The sequence below is a fragment of the Carlito syrichta genome, unplaced genomic scaffold, assembly GCF_000164805.1.
Source record: "Carlito syrichta isolate Samal-C Ts95f unplaced genomic scaffold, Tarsius_syrichta-2.0.1 Scaffold67282, whole genome shotgun sequence".
In the NCBI taxonomy this organism is placed as follows: Eukaryota; Metazoa; Chordata; class Mammalia; order Primates; family Tarsiidae; genus Carlito; species Carlito syrichta.
This window is the reverse complement of record NW_007011378.1, coordinates 292,690-306,851: the sequence shown is the minus strand read 5'-3', so window position 1 is coordinate 306,851 and position 14,162 is coordinate 292,690. Positions and strand designations below refer to the sequence as shown.

General features: G+C 38.4%; 1 protein-coding gene across 12 annotated transcripts in view; it reads right to left on the bottom strand.

Moving 5' to 3' along the window:
* Window positions 1–871: 871 nt before the first annotated feature.
* The window catches only part of PRKACB (protein kinase cAMP-activated catalytic subunit beta), an 86,060-nt gene continuing 72,769 nt past the window's right edge, over window positions 872–14,162 (bottom strand). For all 12 annotated transcript variants that reach the window (XM_021709137.1, XM_008051689.2, XM_008051673.1 and 9 more), the window contains one exon: window positions 872–4,168. In XM_021709137.1, the coding sequence (XP_021564812.1) occupies window positions 4,043–4,168 (126 nt within the window). In that variant the 3' untranslated portion in view covers window positions 872–4,042. The remainder of the gene's footprint in view (window positions 4,169–14,162) is intronic.

Genomic DNA, 14,162 nt, shown 5'->3' with positions numbered 1-14,162 from the left:
CATTTGTTAGAGCGGCAGTAGAAAATGAATCTTATTAAGGTAACTATGGGCTGTGAGCCTTGCTAGCCCCTAAATCAGGAGACAGTGGACTGCTGGGGCATCGTCATCAACCCTCAGTTGGCATTCCTACTTTTCCTTTCAGTCCTTGTACTGTTAGAATCACCAATAAGAGATGGGCAGAGACTCCAAACCCAATGAGCCTGGTGTGCTCAGTTTTATGTGGCATTAGCACTTTTTTTCCTTTGAGTTGGAGTCTCACTCTATTGCCCAGGCTAGAGTGCAGTGACACACTCACGGCCACCCCAGCGTCGACCTGCTGGGCTCTGGTGATCCTTCCATCTCAGCCTTCTAAGTAGCCGGAATTACAGGTATGTGCTACCACGCCTGGCTAATTTTTGATTTATTGTAGAGACAAGGTCTCACCATGTTGCCCAGGCTGGTCTTGAACCCATGGGCTCAGGCAATCCTCGTACCTCGGCCTCCCAAAGTGCTGGGATTACAGGCTTGAGCCACCGTGCCCCAGCCAGCACTGCTTTGAGGGGAGATAACTTGATGCCTGGGATTAGTCTGACAGGAGTTAGTAGTTCATTGTTACAATATAAGGATGAGGGCCCTTGTAGTAGCAAACTCTACAAATATGACTACTTCTGACTTTATGTTAGGATTAATTTGGAGGCATGAGAAGAAAGTAGAAAACACTTGTGAGAAATAATGAAATGAATGGAGCAGTTTCTTAGTAAACATTCAGACTGAGTAGACTGATGGACTCTCTTCCCAAATACATAAAACTAGGAATCTATAAGCATCTGTAGTGTCAACGGAAAATAAGCCAGGAGATAAGGGCATCAAATAGAATTCAAGATTCAATAAATTGTCATATCCATTGAAGATACTTTAATTTTGCAGTTATTGATTAATTAAAAAACACAGTTGTTTTCAGCATTTCCTAGCTACAGCAGTGCATAGGAAATTCCATTCTAAACAAAGAAGTAATTAATGAAATAACAACACATCTTAACATTTTACATTGATAGGTTACAGTTTACAAGGTGCCTTCACATACATTATTTCATTTGATTCTTACAACAAGCAGAAAAAACAGTCAGTGAGAAAGAAAAATGATTTGTTTTCAGGCTTACAATGAGTATTTTCAGGCCAATGGGCAGTCAATACACGAATATACCAAGAACAAGACAGCAATACCCATAAGCCACAGTATCTGTTTTGGTAGGTTGACAGTTTTATATCAACTGGGTAATTCAGTATCAGTGAATGAGGAAGGAATTAGGACAGACATGAGGTTCTTATGATATTCAAAAAATTGCAAGAACACTGTCATAGATAAGAAGAAAAATGCCCTCACAAAATATATCGCCTTACTGAGACTTACTTCAAAGCATGATATCTTTTCAAAATATGAGATAAGAGAATCTTGTCATAATTCATGAAAGTTAGAACAAACCTTAGAAACTGCCTAATCCAAGTCTTCCATTTTATGGATATGAGAACTGAGGCCAAGGTCATACTGATCATTTGCTGGCCTGAAACTCAGCTGTCTTGACTTTTGGTTTAGGGCTCCTTCTTATACAATGCCATCTCTTAATTATTTACAGAGCCAAAGCATAACGTCTTCTGTTTCAAATAATGCAATTTGAGGTTAAATACTGATTTATACCACTTATTTCTTATTCAAGTGTTTATCTTGCTCTTGGCTAAATTGTGGCTGAAACTGGGAATGTCACATAATTTAAACATGCTCTAATTTAGTGTACTTGACTGGCCAGACACAGACTCCCCTGACTCGCTGGCTCTTGATGAGCTTGCTCGTGCCCTTCAACAGAGAGAGGGGGTGGCTGAACAGCCTGCAAGAGCGGTGCCTGCTTGGGGCCACCTCCCCAGGTGAACTCATAGCTGGGCGCTAGTGAGTTCACAGAGAAAAGTATTTTTAGAATTCACAGAAATCTTTTCAATTACTGAAAACTAAATTGCAATAGTCACATTGTCATCCTCATGATTTATTAAAATAACTTTACAATAATATACAACAAAGCTACCATAGAATTTGTAGTATACACATAGAATACAATGATCAGCATGTTCTTGGGTCTAAATGAAATACAAAAAAATTAAAATATTTTATACAAATGATGTTTTAAATTTATCAACATGAGAACATATCTTTGTTACATAAAACTTGCTACAACAGGGTATTTCAAATTTTTCTCACACATTTTAAATATAGGTGGACCAACTGAACTCAGTATCAGTTTATGTGACATTACCATGCAGAAACACTTGACAACCAAAAGACGAATAGAGAATATTTCAAACAGGATTTTCTAATGTCTTCAAAGGTTCTACGAGGGTGTGGTACAGATGAAAAGAAGTGGTGTCAATGACCTACCTGCACCGATAGTGAAGCAAATAGGATGGTTATATACATTGAGATCGCTTTGATTAAAAACAATTCACTCTGTATGCATGTAAATTGATCATAAAAAATGAACACAGTTTATTTTAAACTATTCTGGTGTGTTGTTTCAAAGTAGGTCACTGAGACACAGAGATAAAACCGGATGGGGAAATAAAAAGCAAAGAAACAAACAGCAAAACAACTGGGTTAAGCCATGGATTCTCAACAAACACTGAACTAAAATGTGCAAAAGTGCTTGAAATTTCCACCTGACAGCAATGTTGTTAAGTCAGTGGCAAAAAGTATAGGAAAAAACCAAGACAAAACTGGAATATTAAAGTCATATCTGCATGATTAATCATACGTTCTGCTTACTGAGAGAAAAGAGGCCAGAAATTATGACAGATCTGAAAATATCACACCTCAAAATTAAAATACAATTGTGGCAGTTTTATAAACATTGTCCCTTTTCCTCATCGAAGAGGCATGGGATGAAAGCAGAGGTTACAAGCAAAGTCCCTCCCTCAGGCTCACAAATATAGTACACCAGGACAATCAGCTGGTAACAACTCTTTGTTCTTAACTGTTACAAAAAACACAAATATTTAAATAAGAGTACCTCTACATTGTTTGCAATAATCAAGCTATTTATTTGGCTTAGCAAAGTATTTATCCAAACCAAGGCTCTTTTCAGTTTACTTCTTTTCCTTTAAAAAGCTTACAATGAAGACTATTAGAGAAACTTTACAATTTGTCACTTTCATTAATCTCGTCCTATTAAAATACTGGCTAAAATCCTTAAAGAAGCGTAAAGGTTTAGAAAACTTCAAACTCCTCTCTAATGCCTGCAGAAATGCTGGTACCAAGTGAGAGAATCAGGGTGATGAGCTACATCATTAGTTTTTCCTGCTGAATGAGACACATTTGTCACACTATACAGTCTGGTCATTTCATTATTCAAGGGGAGGATATAAAAGGAGGCAAAGGGAAATAAAACCTCTGATCTACAGGAATCCAAAATGCTGGGTCAAGCTATTCTATATTATCCAAATTTATTGCCAGAATATCTAATTTCAAGAAAGTTATTGTCTTAATTTATATAAATTTCCTTGGTGACAAAATATTCTGTCTTTGAAAACTGTCAAGAGTTTTGGCAACACTGAGTCAGAGTTACTCGAAGTAAAAGTAATTATTAGAAAGTCTACCTTCAAGCCATTGACCAACAAGAACATTGGCAAGAACGACTAAAAGCAACACACATCCTTCCCTTCAAATATCACATAGCCATAACACTGCCCGTCTTCAACACCGACAAAGTAAAATGGAGCACTGTTTAGAAAAAGCCAATGAAACCGAAAGAGGAAGAGATGGACACAGGGGAAGAGAAAGACAACCCAGAGAGAAGCAGGAAAGGGGTCTGGTCCTGTGTGGTGGCACAGACAGTGCTTGCTCAGCGGTGCCTCGTTACAAAGGTGGCTGCAGACTGCACACACGATGACGGCGATGAAGGCCTCACTCAGTGGCTGGAATGAAGGAACTGGGTAACTGCTTCAACAAGGTGGTCTCAGCCCACCTCTCTCAACAGGGTGCAAAGACTAAGTGTGAGCTCTGATGTCATCTTGTTGCTCTCTAAAATTCACCAAATTCTTTTCCACATTTTTCTGTTATAGAGACACGGATATCTTCTTCTTCATAGTCATCAAAGTTGCTGGTATCTCCAGAGCCTCTGAACTTTGGTATGAATGGAGCTTCAACCTATAATTGAGAAAGGAAGATGGGAAAAATGAAAAACAAATTCCAAGTTTCAAAATACTAGGAAACATAAATTCCCAGTGTTGCTATATGCTGGCATCCTTAAATGCCATTAAGTCTCTAAAATATAGTAGCATTAGAAGAAGCAAACAGTAGGTCTGCTATTAATTTCAACATTTTTATTCAAAGAATAGTGTAGGCCAACAAAATATCTCAGAAATTTCTAGGATAATTAACTGTTGGCATCCAAATGCTGGCTCTTAAGTTTACAAAAACTTCGGTTTTTAAAAAAATCAATTCCTTATTTCTAAAGCTTTAATTTTTCTATCTCCTTTGTAAACATTCTTTTCTCCTGAAGTTACACTTACTTTTAATCACCTTCTCCCAAAATATCTGGCCATGAAAATTTTCTGGGAGGTTGAAAAGAAATACATCTTTTGGAATCCCAGAACTGTTAAATTTTAAACATTTTTCTCCTTTGATCCTAAAAGTAAAATGTCCTTCCACTATTTAGAATATGGTCTTAATTTTTTTTAGTTTTTAAAAAGTATTTTATCTTAATTTTAAAAAAAATTTTATTTTAAAGAGTGGGGTACAATTCAGAGTTAGGTATCCAAATGGTCATTATGTAGGTACCCTTGTTGATGAGATGTGCCCCCCTCCCCTGGCAATTTCCCACTACTGCCAATCCTTTTCTTATACTATAATGATAATTTTCAAGGTCCGCTTATGAGTGAGAACATGTGATACTCAGCAGTTTCCTATGTGGCAAAACATTTTAAAATCAATCATTCGGGTAAATACCTAGGAGCACAATGTCTTGACTGTATGGTAAGACTAAGGTTAGCTTTGTAGGAAACTGACAAATTGTCTTCCAAAGTGGCTATATTCGTCTCACCAAGAATAGGCAAGTCCCTGTTGCACCACATCCTTGCCAGCAATTGGCATTTTTGTTAGGATTCAGTCATTTGAATAGATGCTTAGTGGTAGCTGGTTGTTGTTTTAATTTGCATTTCCATAATGATAAAGAATGTTGAGTGTCTTTTCATAAGCTTATTTTATTTGCCATCAGCTACCTTCTTTGGTGACGTGTCAGTCAGATCTTTGACCCAATATTTATTTTTATTTTATTTTATTTTTCATAAAGAAAAGAATTTTTTATAAAGATTACATGAGGGTGCTGAATGCATTTGAGGAAAATATTTTAAAAGCTGAAAAAATTTCACAATTTGCACAGCATACATGGAATTTATAAGCAATAACACAGTTGTTTAATTTCTTTCTCAATACAGCACTGTGAGGAAGGCAGGGCAGGTATTCTTACTCCCATTTTGCAGATTATAAAACAAGAGTTGACCAAATTCATTTGACTAAAAAGTGATTAAAGCAGTTTACAAATTCATGGTTCTCCACTTGTGGTGCAGAGTGCTTTCTACTATCTACACTAGTGGTTTTCAAAGATTTTTGGTTTATATCTCTTTCAGTAAAACATTTTCTAGTATACATCACCAATATATGAAGTTTTTTATTTCTAAATTACTTGTACCATGACTATACTAATATAAGATACTCAAAGAAGACATTTAAAAAGAGTAAGGTAAAAAAATAAGTAGGAACGGAAATTCTCACATTCTCTTTCTGTTTGCCAGCTGGTTGCCATGCATACCATGCTTTGGAGACTGCTGTTTTGTAAGAAGAAGCAGCAAGAGCTAAGCAGATAGCTGCTTCGTGTCCAGCCAGGTAGCAATTTAGAATTGCAAACCTATTGGGGCAACCGGGTCTAGAGAATGATCGTACAGTTTGAGCTGTCCATGCCACTTCTTTATTCTTTTTTTCCCCTTTCTGCTAGATGTATTTGGATTTCTCACTGTTGATGAACACTGGTCAGGAGATAAAGAAGACTATGAAAACTATTCAAATATACTATCATTTCCGTACTGCTGTGAATAGTTATTATAATTGAGAAGATATTAAAGCAAATGGCTAAATTACAATACTGGATTATTTCTACTTGTAAATTTTCCAGGGATCTTCATGTCTGTTTTACCATAATCAAGATTTGGCTGTCAATCAATTTTTCCAATACTACAGTCTGTTTGTTATAGTGTGCCGCTTCTTAGTTAGCTGTTTACTACCTGGGACAAGTCAAGCCCTTTGAGAAGCAAGTAAATTCTAAACAAGCTGTAGTAGTTCATTTCTACCCCATTTTAAGAATGATTGTTTAAAATTCAATTCACAGCATGAGTAGATTAGTAAATGATTGCTACTTGGCAGACGTTTTTATTTCTAAATATAAATATAAAATGATTCACAATATGTAATAAGCCAAGTGCAGTGGCTCATGCCTATAATCCAGTATTTTGGGAGGCTAAAGTGGGAGGACTGTTTGAGTCCAGGAGTTTGAGACTAGTTTAGGCAACATAGTGAGACCTCATCTCTACAAAAATAAATAAATAAATAAATTAGCTGTGCGTAGTGGTACACGCCTGTAGTCCCAGCTATTTGGGAGGCTGAGGGGGAAGGATCATCTGAGCCCAGGAGGTTGAGGCTGCAGTGAGCCATGGGGGTAACAGAGTGAGACCCTGACTCAAAAAAACCACAATTATATATATATATAAATCTTTGAAATACTAACCACATTGACACACCTCAAGGAAACATAAAAAATACACCTAAACATAGCATTAACTAACAATAAATATAATAAAGATAATACAAACAGTGTTAATTACAAAGGGATATGGACGATTTTATAGAAAAACATGTTTGTAAAACTGACTCAAGAAGAAGCAAAAACTTGAAAAGACCAATATCCAAGAGTTAGTTTGTTAGCACTCACAAGGGAAAGACATAAGATGATTCCATGTTCCTGAATTTTCTGAAGAAGAAAAAACATGTAAAATTTCCACATTTATTTTATGAATCTCATATAATCCCAAGTCCAGAAAAACAAAGACTACAGATCAATGTATGACTATGGAAGTAAAAATCCTAAGTAAAATTGTAGCAAATTGGTTTCAGGCAAATACTAAAATAAGCACTCTATGATTAAATGATGCTCATTCCAGGACTGTGAGGATATCATACTGATATAATTAATCACACTGACATGGCAAAGAAGATCAAGGAGGGCCTACTGGGAATCAAGCATATTGTGTTAATCTGATAAAGAGTACATATCTCCACTAGCTTCATCTTTGGTGACAAAACATGAAAGGCATTTCCATTCAAAGCAAGAATGAGTCAAGAAAGCTCAAGAGCCCTACTGTTGTAAAATATTGTTCTATACATTCTAGCACATATATTAAAGCAAAACTGAAATAAGAGATGTGAATATTGAAAAAGAGCAGACAAAAAGATACCCCAGCCTTCGGTGAGTGTCAGTAAAAATCCAAAGGGATCACTGAAAAACCTATGGGAATCAATAACAGAATTTAGTAAGGTGGCCAGTTATAACAGCAACATGGAAATCACAGTTTTGCCCATATCCTACCATAATGGGAAAGCAAACACATTATAATAGCAACCAAAATATAAATTTAAGGAATAACTTTAAGACATACATTGTAACTGTAGGAAGGAAGGGAGGGTCTCTGAAATGTTACTAAGTGACAGAAAATATTTGAGTACATGCAGAAACATATTCATTATGGCAGGTTCTCAAGATTCAGGTTCTTCCCTAATTAATTTGCAACTTTCCTGTAAGCCCAAAATACAATATATATCTTTAGAAAGACCAGTAAAACAAACCACTGACAAAAGAAAGGAAGAAAGAAAGAGAGAAAACCTACAAGAGATACGATTTCCTAGGCAATATAAATTACAGAAATTGACTCTAAAATAATGGACATGGAGCAAGAGAACAAAATTTGGAAAAGGTAAACAGGGATGAAGGAACTGAATTCATCTGATATTAAACCACATTGGAAAGCTGGCAAAGTGGTAATGTATATAGGACAAGACCAGAAAAAGAACTCATTAAAAAGGGAGTTCGGGGCTTCAAGATGGCTGAATGGAGGCACCTGGCACTCTCCTCCAAGGAAGGACCAAAGCAGCAAATAGATAATCACATGTCGAATAGAGCATCTAGAGAGCACTGGGACTCAGTAGGGAAGTGACAGCTGGCCTGGCTGGCACCCTGAAGAGCTTCCTCAGTGCAAGGACAGGGTACTGAGATCCACAGTGGGTCACATTCCCATCATAGACTCCTGCAATCCTAGCCATGTAGTCCCGGGACTAGACTGGACGCGCCGGAGTCGACGCAACAGCACTGCCCCAGAAAGGGAGGGTCCCGCATACCCCTGAGACCCAAGACACTGCAGCACGCCCGCTTTGAGCGCCCAGCCCCCACAGCCTGCATCCCGCCCTGAGGCCTGACAGCCCCTGTACTGTGCCACGCTCCTTGGAGCCCTGCTGACAGTTCCCTGTGTCCACCTGGGGGCTGCAGCAGCACAACCCTGGCTGGACCCAGTGGAATGGAGGGTCCCCAGGACTCTAGCTCACACAGTCTTACACTCCTAGGACTAAGTGGGGCAAGATGCGAGGGAGGGTGCTTCTGACACCAAGAAAGCGGAAGCGCATGCTCCCCAGAGTCTGAGAATCGTCTGTCTGGGGCCACTGTCACCAAGAGCAACTGTCCCCACTCCCACCTCATGCACCTTCGGCAGGCCTAGGGACCGACCTGCCTAGATGCTGCTCAGGGCACGAGAACAGACTTCCCCGGCTCACCACCGCCCAAGGACGCCATCCGGGGCCTGGGAACAGCCCTGCCCACCCCAGCTTGCCTCGGTGCGCTCCGAGGAGGGCCTGAGAAGACCTGCCTCTTCACGCTGCCCCTCCGAGGCGAAGCGTGCTGCCTGGGAGCTTGAGGATCACTCCACCCTGTCCGTCAGGCTGGGCACATACGCACACCATCAGGAGGCACAACAACAGACCCCGCCTACCTGGCGCCAGCATTCAGGCATGCTGTCCAGGGCCTGGAGGTTTGCTCTGTCCTCCACATCCTACACATAGGGTCACCAAAGGGGAGATGGAGGACAGGCTTGCCCCCCTGGTGCCATCCCCACAGTGCCTGAGTACACCATCGGGAGGCCTGGGAATCTCTCTGCTCTCCCTGCACTTGAGGTATGTACATGCACCACCAGGGACTGGTGCAGACCACGTGTCACTGGTACTCAAACACACCGAGGGCCTGGAGATGGCCCTGCCCTGCATGCCACAGTTGTGCCTAAGTGTACCATCGAGGGGCTTGAGGAAAGGCCTGCATCGACACTGCAACTTCAGTACCCAAGCATGCTGTCTAAGGGTTTGGGGATTGTCCTGCCCCTGCTACCACTGTTAGTCTCTGCACTCCCCCAGGGACTTGAGGACGCGTCCACCCAGCCAGGCAGTCCACCACTACCACCACTGGCACCCACCCGCATATACCACCTGGGGGCATAGGGACGGCCTACTCAGTGCATCACCACTGAAACTGGCAGCAGCGTGTGTTGCCTGAGAGCCTGAGGGTTGGCCCGCCACTGCTATTGCCATGGCTGATGTCACCTATGTTGTTTAGAGGCCCAAGGACATGCCCACTTGCCCAGCCTCCTGCTGCTCCTGCCAGCACCTGAGCAAGCAGCATGAAGTTCCAAGAATTGGCCTACCTGGACCCACTAACACTCATACCGGTTTATGCCACCCAAGGGCCCAAAGACAGGTTTGCTTGACCTGCTGCCACTACCACTGGAGCCCAGGAACCAATCCGCCTGGTGGGCCCTTTCCCAGCAAAGCCTCACTACTGCCTCCACTAATAACTGCTGTGTAAGTCACTGAGGGAATCACAGACACTGATGCTGATAACAGCTGAAGAAATCATATGGTGCCTATAGTATTGCACACACTTAGCATCAAAGCTAAAGTGCCCAACAAACCAACACTACAGATATATATATAAGTCTTACCCTAAAAGAGCCAGTCCTAAAAACTAGAAGAAGTAACTGTCACACCAGATGTGCAGATATCAATGTAAGGACACAAAAAACATGAAAAAGCAAAGGAACATAACACCTCCAAAAGAACAAAATAATTACCCAGTAAGATTCCCCCCAAAAAAGCTACGAAATGCCTGACCATGAATTCAAAATAATATACTAAAAATCTCAGTGAGATATAAGAGAATACAGATAAACAATGCAAAGAAATCAGGAAAACAATTCAGAATCTAAATGAGAAATTCCACAAATAGATATCATTAAAAAGAACAAAATAGAAATCCTGGAACTGAAGAATTCAATGAATGAAATAAAAATTACAAACAAGAGAGGCTACATAAAACATAAGAATTTCAGAACTTGAAGACAGATTTTAGAAATGACAGAACAAGAAAATAATAATAATAATAAAAGAACAACGCCTGCATGAGATGTGGGGCAACTTTAAGTGACCAAGTATTTGAATTACAGGTTTTCCAGATGGTGAAAAGATGGGTAAAGACACAGACACCTATTAATGAAATAATAGGATGAAAACTTCCCCAAGTCTTTAAAGAGATTTATACATCCAGATACAGGAAGCTCAAAGATCCCCAAATAGCTACAACCCAAAAAGGTCTTCTCCAAGGCACTTTATAATCAAACTGTCAAAAGTCAAAGACAAGGAGAGAATTCTGAAAACAGCAGAATAAAACATTAAATCACATACATGGGAACATCCATTGGATTAAGACTGGATTTCTCAGCAGAAATCCTACAGGCCAGAAAATAACAGAATGACATATTCAAAGTGCTGAAAGATAAACCTGCCACCCAAGAATACTATATACAGAAAAGCTATCCTTAAAAAAAAAAGACTTTCCCAGACAAGCAAAAACAGAGAATTTATCACACTACACTTGCCCTGCAAGAAATGTTTATGAGGTCCTATATCTGGAAGTGAAATGACAAGATCTACTATAATGAAAACACATAAAAGTAGGACAGACACATAAATGAGAAAGAGAAAAGACCCAAATATTACCACTTCAGAAAACCACTAAATTGTAATAGTGAACAATAAGAGAAAGAAAAAGGAACAAAGGATATACAAAACAACCAGAAAACAATTAACAAAATATCAGAAATAAATCCTCACCTATCAATAATAATCTTGAATGCAAATGGATTAAGTTATCCACTTAAAACATAGATTGGATGAATCAATAACATAATATGATCCAACTGTATGTCCTCTACAAGAAACTCACTTTACCTGTAAATACACATATAGATTGAAAGTGAAGAAATGGAAAAGATATTTCATGCAAATGAAAACCAAAAGTAAGCAGAAGTAACTATATACAGATCATGTGGATAATCAACAAACACTGGACTTAAAGTGTACTGTACAAAAAATGGACCTAACAGACATTTACAGAGTATTTTATCCAACAGCTACAGAACACACATTTTTCTCATAAGCACATGGAACATTCTTCAGGACAGACCATATGTTAGGCCACAAAACAAGTCTCAACAAATTTTTAAAAACTGAAATCATATCAAGATTTTTTCTTAGACCACAATGTAATAGAGAATTAGAAATCAATAACAAGAGGAACTCTGGAAATTGTACTAATACATAGAAAAGAAACAACATGCTCCTGAACAACCATTGGACCAATGAAGAAATTAAGAAGAATTTTTTTTTTAAATCATGCAACAAAATGGGAAACAACATACCAAACATTTATGGAATACAACAAAACCAGTGCTAAGAGAGATGTTTATGACAATAAACACCTACATCAAAAAAGTAAATAACCTAACACATACTTCAAGGAACTAGAAAAGCAAGAACTGAACTGAAAATTAGTAGAAGGAAAGAAATAGTAAAGATCGGAGCATGACTAAATGAAATAGAGGAAAACAACCAACACAAAGGATCAACAAAACAAAAGTCTGGTTTTTTGAAAAGATAACTAAAATTAATAAACCACTAGCTAGACTAATCAAGAAAAAAAAAAGACCCAAGTATATAAAATAAGAAATGAAAAGGGTACGTTACAACTACTGATATCACAGAAATACAGAAGATCATCAGAGACTGTTATAAACAACTATTTGCTAACTAACTGGAAAATCTAGAGGAAATGGATATATTCTTGGACACATACAATCTACTAAGACTGAACCAGAAAGAAATAGAAAACCTGAACAGACCAATAATGAGTAACAGATTAAATCACTAATAAAAAGATTCCCATCAAAGAAAAGTCCACGGTCAGGTGGCTTTATTGGCAAATTTTTGCAAACTTATTAAAAAGAACTAATACTAAATCATCTCAAGCTACTCAAAAAATTGAAGAGAGGAAATTCTGACTTATTCCATGAGGCCAGCATTACCTTGATACCAAACCAGATAAGGACACAACAACAACAACAGAAACTACAGGCCAATATGCCTGATGAACATAAAAGCAAATCTCATCAACAAAATACTAGCTAACAGAATTCAACAGCACATCAAAAAGATAATATGTCATGATCAAGTGAGATTTATTCCAGAGATGTAAGGATAGTGCAACACACACAAATCAATAAATGACATAATCACATTAGCAGAATGAATGACAAAAACCCTATGATTATCTCACTAGATGCAGAAAAAGCATTAGATACAAGTCAACATCTCTTTGTAATAAAAACTCTCAACAAATTAGGCACAGAAGAAACAAACCTCAACATAATAAAGACTGTATATGACAAACCCACAACTAACATCACACTGAATGGGGAAAATCTGAAGGTCTTTCCTCTAAGAACTGGAACAAGACAAGAATGCCCACTATCAGCACTCCTATTTAATGCAGTATTGGATGCTCAAGTCAGAGCAATCAATCAAGGGAAATAAATAAAAAGCATCCAAATCAAAAAAGAGGAAGTCAAATTGTCCTTCTTTGCAGATGGCATGATCGTCTATTTAGAAAAACCTAAATATTCCACCAAAAATGTTTAGAACTTAAACAAGTTCAGTAAAGTTACAGAATACAGAATCATCATAAAAATCAGTAGCAATTCTATGCACCAATGATGATCTAGCTGAGAAAAAAATGAAGAGGCAGGCTGGGCACCGTGGCTCATGTTTATAATCCTAGCACTTTGGGAGGCAGAGGTAAGAGGATTGCCGGAGCTCATGGGTTTGAGACCAAACTGGGCAACCTGGTGAGACCTCATCTCTACAATAAATAAAAAAATTAGTCGGGTATGGTGGTGTGTGCTTGTAGTTACAGCTTCTTGGAAGGCAGAGATGGAAGGATTGCCAGAGGCCAGCAGGTTGAAGCTGCAGTGGCCGTGAGCATGCCACTGCACTGCAGCCTGGGTGACAGTGAGACTCCAACCCCCCCCCAAAAAAAAGAAAGAAAGAAAGAAAGAAATCAAAAGGCAATGCTATTTATAATAGCTATAAAAAAATAAAACATCTAGGAATAAATGTAACCAAGAAGATGAAAGATCTCTACAAGGAAAACTACAAAACACAGACGAACAATACTAAAAAAGACAAACAAATGAATAGACATCCCATGATCATGAATTGAAAGAATTTATTTAAATGACTATATTACCCAAAGAAATCTATAGATTCAATGTAATCCTTATCAAAACACCAATGACATTCTTTACAGAAATAGAAAAACATTCCTAAAATTAATATGGAACCACAAAAGAACCCAAATAGCCAAAGCAATCCTGAGCAAAAAAAAAAAAAAAAAACCCCAAAAAACCAAACAAACAAAAAAAAACACAGCTGGAAGGCATCACACTACTTGACTTCAAAATGCACTACAACGTTATAGTAACAAAAACAGTGCAGGATTAGTGTAAAAATAGACACATAGACCAATAAATAAATCCACACATCATAGTCAACTGTTTTTCGACAAAAGTGCCAAGAACAACATACACTGGGAAAAGGACACCTTCTTCAATAAACAGTTCTGGGAAAACTAGATATCCATATGCAGAAGAATAAAAACAGACCC